Consider the following 25,749-nt stretch of genomic DNA (forward strand, 5'->3'; position numbering starts at 1 on the left):
TCATAGGAGATTTGTTGGTGAAAGTGCGCAAATTAATTTTTCTGGTTGACTTTGTGGTATTGGATATGAAGGAAGATGAAAACCTTCATATAAATTTGGGAAGACCATTCTTGAGTACCGCAAGGTCACTTGTTGACATCCATGACTCAACGCTCACACTTTGTGTAGAAGATAAAGAAATTACTCTCAAAATGAGTCAAAAAGTGAGTTACGACCCAACAAGAGATGAAGTGCTGAGGGTAAATAATTTGGAAGAAGAACACCTTAGTGAGCTAGAAGAAATGGAAAAGATGATGGAAGAAGAATTAAAAGTCTGGGAGAAACCTCATGTTGCAAATGTCAAATGTTCTAAACCAACAGCCTCAATTCCTATGACATTTGAGGTGATCGCTTTCACTACAATCAAGGCTCAAGTAAAAGAGGCAAGTGATGAAAGAGAAGTTGATTTAAGTGAAGAAGTTAAGATAAATGTTGATGATATGGGCAGGGAACTAGAGAAGCCAACAATGGTCAAGATGGACCTAGATGAGAAGAATAGTACAATGGTTAAAAAGCAAGGCAAATGGATGAAGTGTATACATGAACAAGGTGCTAATCCAAAGAAAAAAGGAAAACTTAAAGAAGGTGTATATAAGACGAGTTCAAGCATACAAGTGCAAGTAGAAAGAACAAAAGGTGAAAAGGGAGATCCCACTCCCAACAACAACAACAACGTAGAGTGGGAAGGAGTCTAGTTCACGACTCCTCAAAAAGAAGCGTTTTTTCGGGAGGCAACCCGATTTTTAAGAGTTTGCATTTTCTTTTCCTTTTGATTTAATTTTTAGTTTTAGTTTAACCGAATGATCATGTTTTCTCTAGTCTTTGATTTTTTTTGTATTAAATGAAAGTGAAGTAGTTAAAGGACTTATTTGAATAAGAAGCCATTTGATTATTGGAAGACTACAACTGAGTACCATGTTTTTTAATAAGTGTGGGGTTCCCACTTGATGACAAGAAGAATTTTGAAAAAGTTTAACATAAATAAAAGCTCGAGAATGATCCTAAGTCCTTAAGATAGAACGATGCATTATTTTGGATTTTAAAGGCATTCTGAGAAGACACCACGATGTGGACATCATCTCCACGTTATGGCATTTGATATTATCATGACTGCATCCGACCTATCACCATGGCATGTCATCACTAGACCATGCCGTGGCGATCTTATATTTTGCGAAAATCACGACTACAAATTCAACCCCACGACGTGATGTTTCGTTACCACGTCATGGCTGATGTTCAAAACACTTTTTGAAGAATGTTTTTCTAGTTTATATCAATTCGGATCATTTATATTCACAAAAAGAGAGCTAAAAAGTCATGTTTCTAGCTATTATTTGAGAACTCCAAGTTTTATCATAGTTTCAAGAATTCGATCTCGTCACTACTATCCTACTGGAGTCTGTTCCAGTTTCTCCTCTTTAATTTTATGTTATTTTATTGTTGTGTTAAGATCTGGGTTGCTAGTGTTGTGTGGGACGATCTGATGTGAGTTTTGATGTTTATTTGAGCCAACATATGTTCTAGTTTATTTGTGGCTTCCATATCCTAGTGAAATCATGGAACAAAAACACGACCTTGCTTAATTTGATGGCTATAATATGTTTAGCATCGTGTACCGAAAATATATCTAGGAGAGCTTAAGTAGTCATTGCACTCTAGACTAATGTCTTTAATCAATAAGGGTTGAAGATTAAGTTCCCTTTCTTAAGCATATATTTTTCTCTAGCTTTTTAGTTTTGTGAGAAAAAAGTGAGTTTTTTAAAAAAAGAAAAAAAAAGTGAGAGAGAGAGAAATATTTAGCGAATAAAATCTTACAAAGTTTGAAGATCGAAGATAATGAAGAATAAAGTCAAATTGCAAGAAATCAATTGAGTTCTTTATTTTATTGTAATTTTTCTTTTTATGTTATTTTTCTATATGTATGCTTGGGAGCTTAATCAAAAATTACCTCAAGGTTAAGAAAAATATTTGAGGATATATTCAGAGTGATGCATAAAAAGAGTGTTGTTCAAAATAAGTGGGGGAAGTGTTTACGAAGATTGTAAGTATTTGGGATTAGGAAAGTTCTAAGGAAAACTTAGACGCAAATACATGCATTGCGATCTTGATGTAATGGAGAGGCTCAAAATGGATTGTCTTGTGCGATGTTGGTGGCTAGGATTTGGATATAATAATAATAATAATAATAATAATAATAATAATAATAATAATAATAATAATAACCAGTTTTGCTTAAGGGCAAGCAAAAGCCAATTGTGGGGTATTCTGATATGTGCAAATTTATTCACATAATTTATGCATATTTCTTAATACTTTTAGCTATAATTATGCTTATTTTGGGAAAAAAAGGTGCTTATTTAGTTTGAAATATGTTTTGTAGTATCAAAGACATGCCTGGGAAAAAAAGGAAGGAAACGAGGAGCTGGAAGAAGGAATGGATGTGCTAAAGCTCGAATGAAGAAAAATAAGACTTGAAGATAGAAAACCACGGCATGGTGAATGGAAGATTCTCGATCATTAACGTTGACTTGCAGAATACAGGATTTCGATGAAGACCATGACGTGGTGGCGGTTGACTACGTCGCGGTGACCAGTTTTATGGAAACTATAAGCATTCGATTATTAGGTCGGATGTAGAGGCTTCTAACCGGTTTTCTGAGGAGAATTGCGACTAAAGACCTCTAGAAACTCAGGAGAAGATCGAGAAGCAAATGGAGCTCAAGAATTGAAGAAGATTAGAAGAATTATACATAGATTCAATCGGTTTCTCATTTCTTGTCTTAGGTACATAACTTTTGTGTGTTTTTCTGCTACTATGAGAGGCTAGAAACATTTTACTTCAGTTTGGTGAAGATGAACATAATCCTTATGTGTTGATTTCATTTATTGGATGATATATGTTGATTTTACATGTGTTTGATTTTTAAACCCTAGCATGTTTTAGTTCTAGCTTATATTGCTTAGTAATTGGATTTTGTGTGATAATTGATCATTCTAATTGCATGAATTTGTCAGCTAATTGTTTATGATCATTAAATAATTAGAGCTTGGATTAATCACATCTTCGATAAAGTAATTAAAGCTAGTAATTTTAACTATGTTAGAGAACGTAATTAATATTAGTTTGTGATTGGTTGCTTAACTTTATCATAGAAAAGTAACTACTATCATTCATAGTCCAATTTATGTTCATTATCGATTTGGTGTTTAACTTGTGTTTGATCATTGCATGGTAATTCATAAATTTATAAGCCTAGATATTTGATAATAATAGCTAGTCAACAAATTGGTAATCAATATATTCAATCCACTAGAAATCAACCATCGGAGAAGGTGAAATCGGATTTAAGAATAAGTACTCTTCAATCCCAATCAAAGTTTGTTTTTTATTTTAATTAAAAGTAGTTAGATTAATTAATTGTATTTTGTTCCCTATGTTCGACACCTGACTTACCCAAGCTATTCTATAATCCGACTAGGTAAACTGCCTATAGGTGCATAGTTAGTTAGGTTATAAAATTAAAACAAGTAGATATTTTTGTGCACATCATAAAAGTATGTTTTGGGACTACCTTTATTCTATTATACATATATGGTTGGTGAAGTTGTTCTTATGGGAGATTTTAATGAATTTAGGAATAAGGCAAAACGAGTTAGGTCTAGTTTTCATGTGCATGGTGCTTTGCTTTTACTCCTTGTTCCAGAGCTCTACTTAAGGAGAGAAATGGGAGGATATGGAGGGAAAGTGAGGGGTGACGAAGGAAAACTGTGTTCCCGAGTTTCATTAATGAAAAAAAAAATGAGGGGAGGGGAAGGATTTTGGAGCCATATTTTCCTTCCAAATTTTCCTCCCAAATTGGACGGATTTGGGAAGAAAGTGAGGGGAAGGAAAATTTCAAGTTTTATTTTCTTTTTCCTCCTAACTCGGGAACACAAAACATAAAATTTTCCTTTTATTTCCTTTCATTTCCTCTGAACTCGGGAACACGGAATAATTAATATTTTCCTTCACCTCCCTTTCTTTCTGTCAAAATTTTCCTTCCCTTTCCTTTAATGAATTTGCGAAAAAAACTCGGGAACAAGGCGTTAATGAGTCCATTTCAAATTATAATGTTTTTTATATTCTGCTTGGTGGGTATATTTTTACATAGTCTCATATGTCGGGAGAAAAATGACCAAATTAGATTGATTTCTCATTTCAGAGGCTTTTCTAGGAACATTTCATTATATTTCGAGCCTTGTTTTGGAAAAACATATTTCAGATCATCGTCATATTCTCTTAAGGGAGATGGTTTTAGATTATGGTCCTATTCCTTTCTACTTGCTTCACTCGTGGTTTTTTTGTCAGATTTTGATAAGGTGGTTCATCATGCTTGGGAGAATGATGGGGTTCGGGATGATAATGCTATTATTTCTTTTTTAAAAGAAACTTCAATTTCTTAAAAAGTCATTAAAATTTGTGGTATAAAAAAGTTTCACTTATCTAGAAATTCTAAAAAAAATTTAGCTTAAAGCAGCTCTTGCTGAGGTGGATCGTGTTTTTGATGTTAGGGATGGTAATCCCTATTTGATTTAGTCTTGGGCTTCTCTTTACAAAGCTCTTCTTGATCTTCATAATATGGAGGCTTCAGATTTATCTCAAAGAGCAAAAGTCCAATGGTCAATAGAAAGTGATGAAAATACTACGTATTTTCATTGTATTATTAATAAAAAAAGAACGAGTGATTAGATGTGTTTTCTCTATTGGTGACTGGATTGACGATCCTCTTTTCTTTGTCAAAAAAGATTTTTTTTTTTTTTGCATTTTTCTGATATGTTTTATGTGCCTTCTACTTCTCGGATTCCGGCTAATCTCATTTTTCTTTCTTCCCTTTCCTTGGATCAACTCTCAGTTTTAGAGGGTAAGCTTACGAGTGAAGAAATTAAACGAGAGGTTGGGATTGCGAATCTGATAAATCTCATGGCTGTGATGGATTTAATTTTGAGTTTTTTTTATAAGATATTGGAGTTTTGTGGAGTCTTCGGTTGTTGCAGCAGTGCAAAAGTTTTGTACTTTTGGAATTTTTCCCAAGAGGTTGTAACCCCTCCTTTATTGCCATGATTCCGAAAAAAAATCTAATGCTAAATTTGTCAAGGACTTTCGACATATTTGCTTAATAGGTTGTCAACATATAAATCGTAGCTAAGATTTTAGCTAACTGGTTAAGCTCGGTGATCGGTGACTTGGTTAGTGAGCAATGATCAAATTTGTTTTTGTCATTATAGTTTAGATGGTCGTTTGATCTTAATGAGATCTTATCTTGGTGTAAATTTAAAAAGACGAAGCCTATAATATTTAAAGTTGCTTTTGAAAATGTGTATGATACGGTGAGATGTGATTATCTAGATGAGATTCTGGATAATTTTGGTTTTGGTCATAAGTGGAGGGGTTGGATTTGAGGCTGCTTATATTCTACTACGAGGTTGGTGTTGGTTAATGGCAGTTGTAACACCAAAAAATTTCAAACAAAATTTTCATTTTTAAACCACATATTTCTCAATATCAAATTCCATAAACCAGAATTGTCAAATTGTCAAAAATACAAATTCATAAATTGTTTGAATAAATCCAGGATCCTCAAAAACATAAACTCCATCTCGTGTATACAATCAAGCGCGCGCCTTCCCGTGATCTTGAGAAGTACTTGAAACACATAACACATAACATTGTAAGCACGAAGCTTAGTGAGTTCCCCAAAATACGACACATAACTCATTAGCCTCTCGTGGCTATATCTCAAATAAGTACCTCTGGTCGATGTGTCTCAGTGGAACCCTCCAGTACCACAACTTGGGTGGACCCTCCGGTCCAAACTCAATAAAGCTCAGCATAATACATAGCATAAATCACAAAGACATAATGCAGGATATCAAAATACTCAATATAAGCACACAAGACCCTCCGGTCACACAAAATTACCACTCAATGTAAGTATATTGAGAAGACTCACCTAGTAAGTAAGCAAATAGACCACGTACACGAATCACCGATCTAGCCTCCGCCTAACACATACGATAATTATCTATAATTAACACTCAAATCATAAATCCAAATAAACCAAGTTTATTTTCTCTCTCTAATCTCTTGGAATGGGTAAAAGATGGACTCCATAATACCTGTCTAGACAAAACCCAAAAGTCAACAAAAGTCAACACTCGAGTCAACAGTTCATGTTGACGCGACTTGTCGATTGCATCTATGTGACTCGTTGAGTCCCCTTGTTCCTTCAGAAATGTCATGAAAACCCAACTTAACTCGTCAAGTTGTCTCATCAACTCGCCAAGTTAATCATGTCGAGACTCGTCGGGTAAAACCCTAGCCGACTTGTCGAGTCAACACATCGACTCGTCGAGTTCCTTCGGACACTTTTCTCATTCAGACGTTTTAAGGCAGAGCTACACCCCTAAACTCTAGATCTAGCCTCCCAAGTCTGAGATACCACGTAAAGTTGCAAGCTTTACGCCCATGCATGGCACTTATGGCTTGAAATGTCATAACAACTTCCATTTAGGGTCCTAAGCAATAAAACTCTCCTCTATCTTGATAAAGCTTCAACCTTTGGGCTTAAGGGACCTCACAAAGGTCCAGATCTAAAGTCTCAATCTCTTGGCAAGCTCAAAATGCTCAAAGTCTCAAGGGAAGATTGAAAAAGCCCTAAACGAGATCTAATCAAAATGATGAGCAAGGTGGTGACTTTTACCTTCCAATAGAAGCTAAAGAGTGGATGAACACTGGATCCTACAGTCCCTTCTCGTTCCTTGTTTTGATACTCTTCTATTCTCTTCCAATAGTGCACTAAAATGCCCAAAAATTAGCTATATTTCTCTCTTAGATCAATATAGACGATTAGGGTTTTATACGAGGGAGTGAGGTGGCTGGTGAGGCAGAAATGAGGGCTTAAGGTCCTTTAAATAGGAACCAACCCCGAAGAATTAGGTTTTCCTCTCACAGCGCCAACTCGTCGAGTTAGTCGTAAAACCCATGCGGCCAAATTCGTCTCTACTCGACGAGTTGGGGCATCCAACTCGTAGAGTTGCTAAATCAACTCATAAAAATATATATAAATATTATATATGGGAGTCGGGATGTTACAGTAGTCCTTCTGATGAGTTTTCCTTTTTAGAGGGTTACGTCAAGGAGATCATTGTTCTCCTTTTCCATTTATTTTAGTGATCGAGTCTCTGCATATAGCATTTTCTTGGGATATAGATCAAGGTCTTTTTACATGTATTTCAGTTGATTCCTCTTTGAAGATTTCTCATCTTTTTTATGCAGATGATGCAATTTTTTATCAGTGAATGGAATGATTCCAATTTTGATAACATTGTTTATATTTTACAACGTTTTTTATGGAGTCTGGTCTAGGGATTAATGTTCGTAAATCTCGTACTTGGGAGTTTGTGTTTTGTTTCATGAAGTTGATTTAGTGGTTGATTCTCTTGGTTGTGCTACTATAAAAATTATGTTCGTTTATCTTGGATCAATGGAGGGAGCGTCCATGTCCAAGTTACATTCTTGGGATATGGTTGTTCAAAAGGTTATTGTGAGACTTTCTAAATGGAAAATTAATACTCTATTCTCACTTTCTATATGATGCTTTACAAAGTCCCAAATGGTATTATAGCTTAGTTGGAGCATTTGAGGAGTGCTTTTTTTCGTGGGGCAGAGAAAGATGGCAAGAAGATTACATGGATTGCTTAGGATAAGGTATTAGCCATGAAAAAGATTTGTGGTTTGGGAGTTGCAAATTTTTTTGCTTTAAATATGGCTTTGCTCTTTAAATGGGTGTGGATATTTAAAACTAATATGGTTTCATTATGGGCTCGTGTTGTGAAGGCGATTCTCAGGGATAATGCTCTTTTGGACTGGTCTTTGCTTCCTAAACATAGGTCGGTTGATATTTTTTTCAGGCTATTTTCGATTTACATGCTAAATTTATAAATCTTTTTGATAGCTGTAAGACCGACTGGTATACTATCCACGAGGCGTTTCGTGGTTGAGGTGTCCATGAACCACGGACGTGCACACCGTCCCGGTGTTTCGTGGTAGGCCGTGCTCGTGGTGAGTCGTGCTCGGGACAACGAATTCAAACGATGCATTTCATTGGGTGTTTGGTTTTTGGCCGTTGAACGGCTATTTTGGCCGTTTCTTTTTTTTTTTCAAACTCAATTATAAATAAACTTCTAATACCAAAACACATACACATACATACACATTCTATTACACCCATGGATCCCTCAATAAATATGGAATTTTTAAAAAGTTTTGACTCGGATGACGACGTAGAATTCGTCGAGACATTCTTCAATGTTGTGCAACACGTTCACGCCGAAGAAAGTTCGAATGCAGCGCGTACAAGGGCGGTCGTCAATCGTGATCACCAAGCCGCACACGACTTATTGGTACGTGATTACTTTGCCGATAATTGTCTTTATAATGACGACTCGTTCGAACGTCGTTTTCGTCTGAATAAGGCTATATTTTTACGTATTAGTAATGCTTTAGAATCTCGTTATGATTTTTTCAAACAAAAACCCGACGCTAGAGGAAGAATGGGTTTTGGTAGTATACAAAAATGTGCGGCTGCTCTTAGGTATTTGGGATACGGTATAGCATTTGATGCATGTGACGAATACTTGAAAGTATCCGAGAGGACCGCAGTTGAATGTGTAGATTGGTTTTCTGCATGTGTTTATGAGGTTTTTCACGAAGAATATTTGCATAAACCTACTCAACGTGATATTGAGAGATTATATTCGGCTCATGAAGAGAGGCATGGATTTCCTGGTATGCTTGGCAGTCTAGATTGTACGCATGTGGCTTGGGAAAAATGTCTAATTGCATGGCGTGGTCAGTTCACTCGAGGAGATATAGGTGAACCAATTATCATCCTAGAAGCTGTTGCATCTCAAGATTTGTGGATATGGCATGCCTTTTTTGGAGTAGCGGGGTCTAACAACGACCTTAATGTTCTTCGTCAGTCTCCACTTTTCATCGATATTTGGACCGGCAAAGCACCTGATATGACGTTCACGGTAAACGGGCACGCATACAAATATGGTTACTACCTTGGTGATGGGATATACCTGGATTATTCTACATTGATGAAGGCATACTCGGTTCCTCGAAGTGAAAAAGCAAAATTTTTTACAAAAAAACAGGAATCGGCGAGAAAGGATATCGAGAGGGCATTTGGAGTCCTTAAGCAAACATGGCATGTAGTGAAATATGCTACACGACTCTGGGATAAATAAAGAATTAAACGAATGATCCTAGCATGTATTATAATGCATAATATGATTATTGAAGATGAAGGTCGAGCGATTTGCACGTATGATCCGAACGACGTTGTCGTTCCAATTGAGGAGTTCGTACCCGGAACGAATGCTTTTTTGGAGCGAGTTGTTGAAATTCATAATAGTGAAACGTGTTTCAATCTTCGAGAAGATGCCGCGGAACATTTGTACCAACATAGCATGAACGACGATTAGGATTTTTATATGTACGTTTGTTCGTTTTCTTATTAATGTAATGTTTGTTTTCTAGATTAACTAAGTAATGTAGTTTAAAGTTTTTATTTTATTTTTATAATTAATGAAAAAATAGTTTTAAAAAAATGAATGCTTTTTTACTTATAAAAAATGTAATTTTATTTTAATTTTTGAATTAAAAAAAAGTAATTTTATTGTATTTTTGAATTAAAAAAAAGTAATTTTATTGTAATTTTGAATTAAAAAAAAAATAAAAATAATGATGTGGAGTGGTGTGTTAGTGGTAAGCATCTCATGTTAGTGGTAGTGGAATGTGGTGCTGATGTGGCACCCACCACATATGTGGTATGTGGTGGGTATAACAGATGGTCTAAGAAGTTAATTGGTAATGATGACAACTCTCTTTTTTGTTTGATGTTTGGTTGTGAGAGCTACCTCTCAAAGACCAGTTTCCTCATTTATTTTCGTTGCAGATTGATAAAAATGTTTTGATGGCGATTATATGTGGCAACCCTTATTGGATGAACTCTTTTCGGCATCCTCACCTATATGGAGCTCAGAGCGAGCAGAACTTCATTTTTTTCCGAGCTTCGCAATGCGGTTTCCTTTAATGTTGTGTTATATCGATGGGTGTGGGATTTAGACGCTCCAAGAGTTTATTATTTCTTTTCTACTAGGAATATAGTGGATTTAGCTATTTTGGGTACGGTTTCTACTACTACTAGATGAATCAGATTGGTACCGATAAAAGTGAACATTTTTTCTTGAAAAATATGCATGGATAGATTACCTACGAGAAAGAATTGTCTTTGAAAGGTTTGAATATTGCTTATATTTTATGTCCTATTTGCGATGTTTTGAATGAAATCGGCCAATCATTTCTTTTTTAAGTATATTTTTGTTAAGGCAGTGTTTTTCTAAAAAATTTGGACCGCTAGGGATTACAATTGTTTTCTTTTGACTCTTATGCAGATTGAGTTGATTGGTGTGGAACAGTTAGATTGAAGAAGCAAGCCAAAGAAGTTCTCGAAGGGGTATTTTTTGTTACTTGGTGGTATCTTTGGAAGTTTAGAAATAAGACTATTTTTTAAAGATCAACCAAAAGACTCTCTTATTTTTTATGACATAGATTCTCTTTCCTTTATTTGGTGTTCAAATAGGGCTAAGTTGAACCTAGATTGGGTGTTATTGTTATAAAACATATTTCTTCTTTCTTGTAATGTTGTGACTTTTGTTTTGTTCTAGCTTCTTGCTAATTCTTGGTTTGTTCTTATTATATCACTGTCTGTTCAGAAAAAGAAATTGAAATGCTTCCTTCTACAACTTATTGTCCAACCGATTCGACCAATCAATTCAAATCAATTTTTAAAAGTAAGTATATTTGTTATGCATGTAAAAAAGGGAGGTAATGAATCAACTTTAAGTTTTTATTAAATAAAATATAAAATAAAACAAAAATACAATAAAAGGAAACAAATGAATGGATCAAAAGACAAACAACAAACACTTTTGAAGTGTTTTCTTTATGTCATAAAGAAAATAAGATGTTTCAGATTGTACGTTCTTTCTTTTATAACTTTTTACTTTTGTTTATTTAGTAAAATATAAAAAAGTAGATAAAGAGAGGATAAGATGTCAAACGTAGAAATAAGAAAAATCAAACGGTTAAATTATGATAGGAATATGTTTTTATTTTAAGTATTACGACATGGATATAAAATTATAGGACATGGATATAAAATCATACAGATTGGATAAGAGATAAGTCGTTTGAAGTTTATATTAAAACATAAACAAGATGATAATTCCATCTATTAAAACATTAAAATTTTCTTTTTCGTAACAAGGTAAAAAAAAGAAAATATAAAATATTAAAATAATCTAATAAACACACCTATGTAAGTATTTTTGGAATTTTCTTTAACAAACAAGTTAAAATAAAGTCATGTAAAATGGAAGCTAACAAATATATATATATATATATATATATATATATATATATATATATATATATATATATATATATATATATATATTACGGGTGATGAGAACTCATAATTTCCCCAAAACCTGAGAACTAAAGGTAGAACGTTAGATCAAAATTAACTCATTAAGTGCATGATCGTCAACTAACCAATTTAATTTAATGTTTAATTTTTTTGTTATTGGAAATATTAATAAAAAAATTCTAAAAACTGACATAATAAATCAAATTTCGGATTTCTTTTAAAAAAATAATTTTTGATTTTTTTTAAATGGATATTTTTTAATTTTTTTAGAAAACATGAATTTAGAAAAAAAAAATGAAAAAATATATTTTTTTTAAATAAATGCATTTTTTTCAAAAAAAACTGCATTATTAAAAAAACAAAAACTGCATTTTTTTTTAAAAAAAACTACATTTTGTAAAAAGAAATTTTTAAAAATCAGTAAAGTAAAAAAAATAGATATTAAAAAAAAAAAAAAAAAAAAAAAAAAAAAAAAAAAAAAACTCTAGTGTTTTTAATAAAAAAAAATCAACGTTTCAGATGCATATATGTATATTTCTGATATACTAAAATATTCGTAAGTAAATTATACAAAATCTCATTTTTATTAATCAATCTATAAACATAATACTACAAGTATTTTATTCAATATATATATATATATATATATATATATAACTACAATGATTCACAGTGTTATCATTTATTTATATCAAGATTTCCATATTTTCTTCAACTTATCACATTTTGACCTCTTCAATATTTTCCACAAATTCTTCAAATTCTACTAGAAATTAAAAAAAAAATGATTAATGCAAGAACACCCACAAAAATACACATGTATATATCATGTAAGATTCACATGTGATTATATCATATAAGATTCACATATGATTATATATTGTGGAATTAACATGTGATTATATATTTTAAGATTCAAATGTGAAATTCACAAGAAAATTAAAAAAAAAAATTAACTAAGAACAATCACACAGAATGCATTTGTGGATATAGACGTAATTCATATGTGATTTTGTGATTTACATGTGAATCACATGTAATTCATATGTTATTCACTTTTGATTTACATGTTAATCACATGTAATTGATATGCGATTCACTTGTGATTTACATGTGAATTACATGCGATTAATATGTGAATTACATGTGATTCACTTGTGAATCACATATAATTATGTGATTCACTTGTGAATCACATGTAATTCATATGTGATTCACTTGTAATTTACACGTGAATCACATATTAATCATATGTGAATTACATGTGAATCACATGTAATTCATATGTGAATTACATGTTATTTACATATGAATCACATGTAATTCATATGTAATTCAATTGTGATTTGCATGTGAATCACATGTCATTCATATGTGATTCACTTTTAATTTACATGAGAATCATAAGTGGTTCGTATGTGAATTACATGTGATTTACATGTAAATCACATATGATTTACATGTGAATCACATGTAATTCATATGTGATTTACATGTGAATCACATGTAATTCATATGTGATTCACTTATGATTTACATGTGAATCACAAGTGAATCATATGTGAATTATGTGTAATTTAAATGTGAATCACAAATGAATCATATGAGAATTATATGTGATTTACATGTGAATCACATGTAATTCATATGTGAATTACATGTGATTTACATGTGAATCACATGTAATTCATATGTGCTTCACTTGTGATTTACATGTGATTCACATGTAATTCATATGTGCTTCACTTGTGATTTACATGTGATTCATATGTGAATCACACATTCATATGTAATAAGTGTATTTGATAAGTTATATATGAGTCTTTTTTTTACTTACCTGACTTAATGAGAACCAAACTTAATTACATAAGGTAGATATGTGTGCGTCTTTATGACTTAATTCAAAAAGAACTTAATACAATAATACAAAAGGCCAACGAAAGAAAGCTTTTTTTATTGCCATAAAGTACTAATTTTTAACAAATTTCCAAACTTTTTTTTAGTAAAAACAAACAATCAGAAAAGTTGCAAGCTGTGACAACCTATAGGTTTCTATGTTGTAAGTCAAGCAAATCAATCAAAAGTTAGACTTGTTTCTGTTACCTTTTAGCATTCCTAAGGGTTATTCTACGAGTGTTTAAGCCTTGTACACTTAGGATTTGATACTAAGAAATGTGAGTAATGGATCCATGGAATGAATTCAAGCCAAGAACATAATTATATGTTGAACAACACAAGCAGGCTTGGGGACATATAATCAGGTTTGGGATGGATATAACATGATCAACTATATCTATCCGAGAAGTGATTAGCATGTGCCTGAGAATGGTTGTGGTGTTGCAACACGTCAACAAACTTACTAAATCTATTACAATGGAACTCTAGAACATAACATAAACTTAAAATACTATAGGAGTATTCGATGATACTATAGTTACTTATGTGAAAACTAAAAAGGTCTTTACTGGTAGGTCTATAGTTGCAGAGGGGATACGCTTAGGTTATATATGACTAGGATGTTATAGACTTAGAATTTGTGATATTCGCTTTACTTCCTGTTCCTTGTTTGGTTGTGGACTTAGAGTTGGGTCACTTATTCGAAGGTCTATTCTATCTTAAGTTGTGTATAGCTTGTATGCACTATGTAAGTATAGAATTAACTGGTGAGGATTATCTTATAATTATCTTTAGTAGTACATCTATTATATGCTTCTTACATCCCTTGTCTCTCTTAGATATCATGGTTGGATTCCATCTACCTGGCGACCCGTACTTTCCCGATCAAGGAGTCGGAGGATGGCTTGAAGCTGAACCCGAGAATGAGAACACAGTGATCCCAGCAGTAGAAGACCCCGAGGAGAGCTTAAATGAAGAGAAAGAGGAGAAAGTTCAAGAAGACTCGGACTCAGAACCCTAGGTCTATGATCCACCCCAAGTTGCCCAGAACCCTAAACCCCGACCGGCATTTCAAGGCTCGACGCCTCTGTGGGCAACGAACTTGGGAAGGTGGAGCCAATACCAGGGACAACCACCTCATTACAATGGGGATTGAAGCTTCTACAACCTAAATGAAGGAGGCTCAGCAAACAGAGTCCTTCCTATATTGGTGCGGCGTGTTGCTCGTAATGCGGAACAGGGAAGAGTGAAATTCAACCATGGCATGGAACTCCGTGCTAATTTGGGAGTTAACACAGTTCGTCTCCGTCATCTTACCAATGACCAAGACTTTGAAAGGTCTCGCACCAACTCCCTACAGGTGGAACTAAATTTCTGCCGATCTAAAGTTAGGGATCTTTGTCAGGACGAGGTGGCATTGCAAAGGCGTGTGTGGGAAACGGAACAACAGTTGGCTGAAGTCAAGGCTGAATCAAGTACCAACCAGAACAACCTCCCTCGCGAGTAGAGTGTACTCTACTCCCTCTTTTGGATATAAATTAGGTCTATGAATAGATTCTAGTATTAATTTCCTGCTTATGCTAAGACCTTGAACTTTCAGTCTGTAAGGTCTATGTTCTGTCAAAATTTTCTCATTTCTAGTATGATGTAAGACCTAGTCCAAGGTCAATTTTCATGAACTTATATATCTTTAATGCCAATGCCATTGACATACATCTATTCCCCTGGGAAAATCTTTTTTCAAATACTTTCATCTTTCTAATGTTGGATCTCTATTACAAACACGCTCTCATTTACTTGTTGAACTATGCAGAGTTAGTTCATGGATCACTCTCATTATTCTCACTATTGAATTCTTACTATTGTCTTCATCTTTGTAAACTTTTAGTCGAAAGATGCCTCCACAACGATCAACGAGATGCAATCCTCCGATAACTCCAACTTAACCACCACCTCCCCCACAATACGATCTTGCAGCTCTCCAAGTTGTGGTTGTTGCAGCTGTTACGACAGCCTTAGCTCAAATCAGCGCTAACGGTACTAGAGAGAGTGGAACAATTGTACATTCTACTCAAGGTGATGATCCTGTTCACTCTAGGGAGTGTTCGTATAAGGACTTTACCAACTATAAACTCATAACCTTTAACGGGACTAGTGGAATCATTTATCTCTCGCAATGGTTCGAGAAGACTGAGTCGATATTTGAGATCTGCTCCTGTCTGGAAGGAAGCAAAGTAAAATTTGATGCCTGCACCTTCTCGAACAGAGCCCTAACATGGTGGAATAGCCATGTCAAGTCACTTACCCTGATAGTGGCTAATGCAATGGGCTGGGAAGCTCTGAAAGAGCTAATGACTGAGGATTACTGCCTGAGAGGCGAAGTTCAGAAACTCGAACATGAACTATGGAGCCTAACCATGAAGGGCTCCGACATAGTTGCCTACACTGCCAGATTCAGCGACCTGGTGGCTCTATGCCCAGGAATGGTCCCCATTGAGGGAAAGAAGGTCGAGAGGTATATTTGGGGGCTGGTGCCTCCATTCTAAGGGAATGTCTTCGCTTCAAACCCCACTACCTTCGACAGTACCAAGCGATTGGCACAGCGGCTCATCGATCACGGAGTCCGCACACCGACAACAACAACCCTCGCTATTCTAGAACCATCAAAATCCGCTGACAACAAGCGGAAGTTTTAGGACAAGAAGAAAGGCAACGCGGCGCAGAACTCTACCAAGAAATAGCAAGTCGTGGCCATTCATGTCACGATAGCACCTGGTGCCACTCCGCTAGTGAAACAATATGTTGCGAGCTTGCCAAAGTGCAACAAGTGTAGCTTCCACCACAATAGACCTTGCCGGGAAATGAAGTTTGTGAACTGCAATAGGAAGGGGTACACTACCCATTTCAGCAAAGCTCCGGCTAGGCCAATCACCCAAGTCCCCAACGTTGGAGTGGGCCAGGCTTTCTACGGATGTAGCGAGGTGGGTCACTACAAGAGGAACTGCCCGAAGGCAGGGAACACTGACGGGGTGGGAAGGGTTTTGGTGATAGGCCATGAGGAAGCGGTAGCAGATCCTACAGTGGTCACCGGTACTTTTCTCCTTGATAACTCTTATGCATGCATACTATTTGATAGTGGAGTGGAGAGGAGTCTTGTGAACCAAAAATTTGCACACTTACTTAAACAAAAACCACAAGTACTAAAAGAACAGTTCACCGTAGAAATGGCTAACGGGAAAACTGAGAGCACTAGATGTATATACATAGGTTGTACCCTATCTTTAGATAGCCATTTATTCTCAATCGACCTCATGCTTGTCTCCATTAAAAGTTTCAACGTCATTATCGGCATGGATTGGTTGAGTCTTCATCGTGATGACATCATGTGTTATGAGAAGGCTATTCGTCTTAATCTACCGTCTAACGAAACCCTAGTTATCTATGGCGAAAAACCAGGCACGAGCCTTCAGATCATCTCAATTATACAAGCTCAGAAGTACTTACGAAAGGAATATCATGCATTCCTTGCTCATGTGATTAATATGATCCAAGAGGCGAAATACAAAAAGAACATCCTAGAAGTACGCGACTTTCCTGACATCTTTCCCGAAGAACTACCAGGATTACCACCACAATGTTAAGTCGAGTTCAGAATCGACTTAGTTCCACAGGCTACCCCAGTAGCCAAATCGCCCTATCGACAAGCACCAGCTAAGATGCAGGAGTGATCCGGTCAACTGAACGAACTGCTCAGCAAGGGATTTATTAGACCAAGCTTCTCACCCTGGGGAGCACCAGTCTTGTTCATAAAGAAGAAATACGGATCGTTCTATATGTGCATCGACTACAGGGAACTAAACAAGCTTACTGTCAAGAACCGATACCCTCTACCCCGCATAGAAGACTTGTTCGACCAATTGCAAGGGGAGAATTACTTCTCAAAGATTGATCTGAGATCCGGCTATCACCAGTTCCGAGTGTTAAAGGAAGATGTTCCCAATACAGCTTTCCGAACTCGTTATGGACACTACGAGATTGTAGTGATGCCATTTGGATTGACTAATGTGCCCGCAATATTCATGGACTTAATGAACCGGGTGTGCCTTCCTTACTTAGATAAGTTCGTTATTGTATTCATCGATGACATACTTATCTACTCTCGTAGTAAGGAGGATCATTGTAGTCAGGTCTTAGAAATACTACGATCGGAGAAGCTCTACGCGAAGTTCTCTAAGTGAGAATTTTGGATTCGAAGAGTCAAATTCTTGGGTGACGTGGTTAGCAAAGAGGGAATTCATGTGGACCCTTCCAAAATAAAGGCCATTGAGAACTGGTCAGCTCCAAAGATGCCTACATAAATTCATTAGTTTCTAGGTCTCGCTGGCTACTATCGCAAGTTTATTCAGAACTTCTCTAGGATCATGAAACCGCTTACTACATTGACCCAGAAAGGTGTGACCTTTTACTGGGAAGAGAAACAAGATAATGCGTTCCAAACACTGAAGCGATCCTTATATAGTGCACCAATATTGTCCCTCCCTGAAGGGATAGAAGACTTCGTGGTTTATTGTGATGCATCCAACCAAGGGCTTGGTTGTATTCTTATGCAATGAGGAAATGTCATCGTCTATGCCTCAAGACAGCTAAAGACACACGAAGTCAACTACACCACACATGATCTTGAGTTAGAAGCAGTGGTATTTGCTCTGAAGATCTGGAGACACTACCTTTATGGTACAAAAAACACTATCTTCACAGACCACAAAAGCCTTCAACATATATTCGACCAGAAGGAGCTCAACATGAGACAACGACGGTGGGTAGAGCTACTCAATGACTACCAATGCGAAATTCATTATCATCCCGGTAAAGCCAACGTAGTAGCTGACGCCCTAAGTCAGAAAGAATACTCTGGTTGTAGAGTCAAATCATTGACCATGACTATCCATTCACATTTGTCCACACAAATTAAGGAGGCTCAGCTAGAAGCCGTGAAGCCTGAAAATGTGGCGGGAGAATACCTAAGAGGGATGGATAAAAACTTGGAAGTCAAGGGTGGCGGAGCCTTGTATCTCATGGATCAGATTTGGACACCGAGACTCGGTGGTTTCAGAGACTTGATCATGACCGAAGCACACAATACGATATTTCGTCCACACAGGTTCAGATAAGATGTATCTGGATCTCAAAAAGTTATACTGGTGGCCTAACATGAAAGCAAAGACTGCTACCTGCGTGAGCAAGTGTCTTACTTGCGCAAAGGTTAAGGTCAAATACCAGAAACCCTCAGGATTACTACAACAACCGGAAATACCTGGGTGGAAGTGGGAGCAGATCACAATGGACTTCATAACCAAATTGCCCAAGACAATGGGTGGTCTCGATACCATTCAGGTGATCGTAGACAGGTTAACCAATTCCGCACACTTCCTGCCTATCAAAGAAATTGACAAGATGGAGAAACTAATAAGAACCTACATTAGGGAGATTGTACGATTGCATGGTGTTCCCATATCCATTATCTCTGATAGAGATAGTAGATTCACTTCAAGATTCTGGCAGTCGCTATAGAGTTCCCTAGGAAATAGGTTGGACATGAACACAGCCTACCATCCACAAACCGATGTACAAAGTGAGAGGACTATTCAAACTCTGGAAGATATGTTACGATCCTATGTGATCGACTTTGGGAAGGCATGCGATATTCATTTACTCCTTGTCGACTTCTACAATAATAGTTATCACACGAGCATAAATGCAGCTCCATTTGAAGCCCTCTATGGCCGGAAGTGCAGATCCCCTCTATGCTAGGCTAAAGTGGGTGATACACAGTTAGCTAAAGGACGAGTTCCTATCAGCACTCTCATAGGTCCAGAATTCATTCGGGAAACGATGGAGAAGATTGTTCAAATTCGTGAACGATTGAAATCCTCTAGAGATCGACAAAAAAGCTACGCTGACAAGAGAAGGAAACCTTTGGAATTCCAGGTTCGTGACCGTGTTTTATTGAAGGTCTCACCGTGGAAGGGCTTGATACACTTCGGAAAGCGTGGAAAGCTAAATCCAAGATACATAGGGCCTTTTGAGATTCTCTCTAGAATCGACCTTGTAGCTTACAAACTCAAACTACCTCAAGAACTTAGTAACGTGCACCCTACTTTCCACATTTCGAACCTGAAAAAGTGCCTATCCAATGAGACTCTTGTTATGCCACTCCATGAAATCGAGATCAATGAGAGCCTCAACTTCGTGGAAGAACCAGTAGAGATCATGGACTTAGAGGTCAAGAAAACGAAGCAAAGTCGTATCCCGATAGTGAAGGTTCGCTGGAATACAAAGCGGGGACCTAAATTCACTTGGGAACGGGAGGATCAAATGAAACTGAAATATCCTCATCTCTTCCCTTATTCTATCTATTTTTTCTTAAACTCTAATTTCGGGACAAAATTCTCTTTAACGGGGGGATGATGTGATAACCTGTAAGTTTCTATTTTGTAAGTCAAGAAAATCAATCAAAAGTTAGCCTTGTTTCTGTTACCTTTTAGCCTTGCTAAGGGTTATTCTATGAGTTTTTTTATCCTTGTACACTTAGGATTTTATACTAAGAAATGTGAGTAATGGATCCATGAAATGAATTCAAGCCAAGAACATCAACAAAGGATCGATGTTCACGGCCACAAACTAGGTTCACGACAGTGAACCCAAGTTTGGCCATGAACCCCTCACTACATGTATAGATTTCCCTCATTTTTCTTAAGTTTCTCACATCTACCAACCAACAACTCAAAACTCTCTCAAGTATCATCAAGGGAAACCTTCCTTTCTCTTCAAAAATATAAGTAAAACTCTCGTATTTACTAGTTGATCTTCATATACAAGTGAAACCCTTTGATAACATCCTTGAATTCATCACTTTGCCTTCAAGATCTTCAAAGCACCATATTTCCACCAAGAACACACACTTGTTCTTGGGCACATACTTGTTCTTGGGCCATGAACACCTTAAAAGTTTCCAAATCGTAAGGAGCTCTTTCATCTACTTGTTTTCCATTAGAAGTTCATGAATCCCCATGAAACAAACACCTTTTAAGCATGGCCCAATGAAGGGTTCACGATCGTGAACCCTTCATTGGGCCGTGAACCCTTCATAGGATCATGGTGGTCGTGAACCCTTCATAAGATCTTGATTTGGCCGTGAACCCTTCATCCATGGTCGTGAACACTTCATAAACCAAGGTTGGGCCGTGAACACATCATGTGTTCTTGGCCGTGAACACTCTAAGGTCGTAAACACTTCATAGTGTGGTCGTGAACTCCCTTAAATCAATCATATGTGATTGTAACACTTCATTTCAAGTGTTTCCTAGTTCCTAAGGTTTTTTGCCTTAGCATGTTAATTGTTATATACACTAATTGTATACATATATGTGTGTCATTATATGCTTAATAGGATTCATTTGTGCTCGAGACTTCACTCGGCATACTTTGCATCCTATTTCGGTCTTTCATTCGAATCACTCACTACAGGTGAGTTCATACCCCTAAAAATAGACTTTTAAATGCTTTTTAAATGCTTTTAGGGGGGATACAAGTAGAACACAATGAAATTATGTTAACCATTTAGATGTGAAAACAAAACTCAAAAGGATTACTTATACTTAAAAGCTTTAAAACAAGTAGAACACAATGAAGTGTTTACGACCTTAGAGTGTTCACGGCCAAGAACACATGATGTGTTCACGGCCCAACCTTGGTTTATGAAGTGTTCACGACCATGGATGAAGGGTTCACGGCCAAATCAAGATCTTATGAAGGGTTCACGACCACCATGATCCTATGAAGGGTTCACGGCCCAATGAAGGGTTCACGATCGTGAACCCTTCATTGGGCCATGCTTAAAAGGTGTTTGTTTCATGGGGATTCATGAACTTCTAAAGGAAAACAAGTAGATGAAAGAGCTCCTTATGATTTGGAAACTTTTAAGGTGTTCATGGCCCAAGAACAAGTGTGTGCCCAAAAACAAGTGTGTTCTTGGTGGAAAGATGGTGCTTTGAAGATCTTGAAGGAAAAGTGATGAATTCAAGGATGTTATGTATTTAATAAGTATAACTATGATTTAACCAACATTCAGACTAGTGATCCTACTCTAAGCCCACAACCAAACAAGGAAAAGGAATGACAATATCTAGCAGTAGTCCTAAGTCCATTAAGGCATACTTATACGTAAATAGACAGACGAATATGATTTGATATAGACTTTTAAATAGATAGACGAATATGATTTGATATAGACTTTGCATCCTATTTCGGTCTTTCATTCGAATCACTCACTATAGGTGAGTTCATACCCCTAAAAATAGACTTTTAAATGCTTTTAGGGGGGATACAAGTAGAACACAATGAAATTATGTTAACCATTTAGTTGTGAAAACAACACTCAAAAGGATTACTTATACTTAAAACTTGTTGAAAACTCTTTTAAAGCTTTTATAAACTTCTTTTATATCAAATCATATTCGTCTATCTATTTACGTATAAGTATGCCTTAATGGACTTAGGACTACTGCTAGATACTGTCATTCCTTTTCCTTGTTTGGTTGTGGGCTTAGAGTAGGATCACTAGTTTGAATGTTGGTTAAATCATAGTTATACTTATTAAATAAATATATGAACATTAAACCCGTTTTAAGGATTATACTTAACTTAGTTGCTTGGTGAGTAATTGAGTCTTTTCCATACATCAGTAACAGTCAAACAATCATACTAGTAAACTATAATAGGTATAGTTTAGAGAATTACTACATACTATTTCTAGAACAATGAAACCTACAAGAGTCAGTTCAAACATACTATAACTAGAACATGAAGGAACATACATATTAATACAAGAACAAGATAACATTAATGTGAGTCATTACTTCATGGAATGACAATATACTATTGTTTCACGTTTTGTAGCCATAGTCTTCTGGAGAGAGAGCATGAGTTTGTGTATAGATCATACGGGATTGACCTTCCTACACCTTGTTGCTAGCTATAGTGGGACCTCCAGGTCTACAGGTGACAAATGTCATACCATTTCGATGTCTTTGGAACGTCGTGTTTTATACTAGTCAATCAAGCATGGTTATAACCTCATCACATTTTACCTTAATTAAACAAATTGGTTTTAAGGTAGTTAGTACTTTAGTAGTTACTTTATACAATACTACAGTACACTATCATTTTTCCATTTCATTCATACAGTGATTTACTCACATAAGAAATACATACTATTTTTTGTGTAAAGATAGTTTTACCAATATGGAAAACCCACATTTATACTATCACAAGTACAAACATACATCTTACATCATTTATAAAGAGAAACAAACATACAAAACTGTGGAGTCTTAGTAGAAGACTACTTTTAGTAGAAAATATAGGATTTTCTAGGAAGCATACAAACATTTACATCAAAACACTTACAAACATTTTCATCAAAATAATGTAGAAATTTGACACAAAATATACTTATGAACTCATCAGCGTAAATGTTGATCTACGCTTTCAAAATAACTTGTATTCTTAGGTCGCCAGTAGACAGGTACAGATGGCCAGGTCTTGAGAAGACGGAGCACTTTCAAGACTCGTCTTTATTTTGATTATATATTTTTGATGTCTTACAACTTTACACAGAACACACTTGTATTAACTATATTATTAATTCAATGGATGATGTTGGTGCTTGTTTTGCTATTGTGCATTGTTATGATACTAAACATGACATCCTTCTCCCCCGAATGTTTCCGCCAATTCAGTTTGGGAGTGTGACACAAGTTATATTTTGTTTTAATTAAAAAAAATATATTACTAAACTAATAACATTATTTTCATGACCATTTAAAAATATTGAACTAACAAATCTGCCATGCAAACTGCTTGCCATTCATGTCTACTTCAAAATCTGATGAACAAAAAAAAAATAATCATGAAATTTATGGTTAAAATACTTCAAACCTATTTATAAAGTACAAAACTGCATATTTTTTTCATACCTATTGGATAAAAATCAGCAATTGGCGAGTTTGGATCTTTCACGAATTTTTTATATTGTTTTGGAAGTGCATGTGCATTACAAATATTTCCAAGACAAAAAGAAAACAATAAACAAAGTTAGAAAATCTAAAATATAAAATAATCTTGAAATAAGAGAAAATGTAAAAGGTAAAAGGACGAAATTAACCTCGTAATAGGAAAACCCCCTAGCTGCTGATTAAACGGTTTAAAAGGCGAACCTAGCTCAAAGATTATATTTAACTTATTAAGATCCTTGAGATAAGAAGCAAATGATGCATAATGCTAAATATAAAACCTGGAAAAAAAAAGTTTGAAATCAAAAATGAAAAAAAAAACATAACAATACCTTATATAATGCAAATATGTCCGATTAAAAAGCCAAAAACAATAATAAACACCTTAAAGGGGAAAAATTATCACTGTCATGAACTACTACCTTCATATTAATAGTGCATCACCCAATAGGCTTTCCGTATATTTTAGAACCTATAAAGAATTGCATCAAATAATTTTAAATAATAGGTAACAATATAACAAAGATTTTATATGATGTCTACGATGATTTTACATCATAAATGGTAAATTAGTTTTTTTTTAAACAATTTTAGAGTCTTACAACATCTCTCCTTATTGCATCCACCTCCTTAATAGTTTTATTTGAAAATTTCTATTCATAATACCATTCGTTCCACTCGGGGCGTCTAATTTAATCTGGCAAAAAAACAGAAATGAAATTACTTATATACCCTTATATTATCTCAATAATCAGTTTCTAGTGTTTGTTCTCAAGTGCCTAAAAAAAGACTTAAATAAACTAAATACTATAAAATGATGATGTAGTTACTAAAACCACCCAACTTCAATAAACCATTATATAAACTATTCAACTTTTTCAGGTTTCTTGGTTGAGATTACCAATAAAATAGAGTAGTTTAAGCTAAAAAAATATTAATTGTTTTGTGACAAATTCACCAAATTAACGAAATCCAAATCAAATAAAATCTTCATATTAAGAAAATTAAACACGAATAAGCAGTATTTATCACAATCAAAGAATAATTCAGATCAAAATTGAAGAAACTAACATACCTTAAAAATCTTTAATTTTTGAACATCACATTCTCTCGCTCTCAACCTTTTAAGATATCATAGTAATTCACAGGTCACCGGATTAGAAGTCTTCATTGGTTGTAGGATATCTTCAGTGTATAAATTTAGATGAAAAATAACACATATTAGTGAACTCTTTAATAAAACATAGTGAAAAACCTAGTGATTACCAACAAAACACTGAATGTTGACAGACCTTCACACCACATGTAGTTGCAGCAAGATCCTCCTTTGCTTTGTTTCCTGATGTACCCTGAAAATTAAAGATTCAACAATCACTTTACTTGTGTCATCCCAATCAAGTAAATGAATGGAGACATTATCATATAATCAATTTAATATTAACCAAAACTTAAGGTTGTAACTATCTTAAACTTAAGGGAAAACTAGAAATAACAAGTGATAAAATGTAGATTACCCGAGGTGGAGCGTAGAAAGTTGTTGAGAAAAGTAAAGGTTTTAATATAAAACTTAAACATTAATTTATAAAGGATTCAGGGTAAGTATTGTATTTTATCTACTTGTGTGGGTGTTTTATGAAAAGTGTGCAGGTTATGTCGGATTGATACGCAGGTTATAATCTGGGTTATGGATGTATCCATGGTGTTAGTGACCTGGGTATATATTTGGTAGCTAGAGACTATTTGTCTCATTCACATCAATATATTTTAAAGAGTTCTCTTTCTCTCGTTCTTTAATCATCAGTTTAGGGTTTGTACATGTTGAAGAGTTAGTTCTAGATTTATAGATTCAGTTGTTCATATGAGAGGGAGTGATTTATGTAGTAAGGTTTGAGTTGTAATTTGTTTGATGTATAAACCATTTGTTTCATAGTGAATGAAATTATGAAGTTGGGAAATTGTTGAGTTGTTTAGATTTTTTAGATGGTATCAGAGCGATAGGTTTCGTTCTTCTTCTTATAATGCTCAACGAGTTCATTCATCACTTGATTGTCAGGTATCTTTTGATTCTTTTACGTTTTTTTTGTTTTGAATCTATTTTTTGTTGATAGATCTAAGTGTTCCTCTAAACTCTTATATTGTTGAGCCATAAACTGTTGATCGTTCGATCTGATTTTGGGTTTATTCCTGTGAAGTCAAAT

At 35.2% G+C, this 25,749-nt stretch overlaps 1 protein-coding gene across 1 annotated transcript; it reads left to right on the top strand.

Annotated features, from left to right (window-relative positions):
* The first annotated feature begins 8,328 nt into the window (after window positions 1–8,328).
* On the top strand, window positions 8,329–9,336 carry LOC145089552 (uncharacterized). Its single transcript, XM_079027974.1, has one exon. The coding sequence runs from the start codon at window positions 8,329–8,331 to the stop codon at window positions 9,334–9,336; it is 1,008 nt and encodes a 335-aa protein (XP_078884100.1).
* Window positions 9,337–25,749: the final 16,413 nt, after the last annotated feature.

This window comes from Lactuca serriola, chromosome 2 (genome assembly GCF_051521515.1).
Source record: "Lactuca serriola cultivar US96UC23 chromosome 2, Lser_US96UC23_V15, whole genome shotgun sequence".
Lineage (NCBI taxonomy): Eukaryota > Viridiplantae > Streptophyta > Magnoliopsida > Asterales > Asteraceae > Lactuca > Lactuca serriola.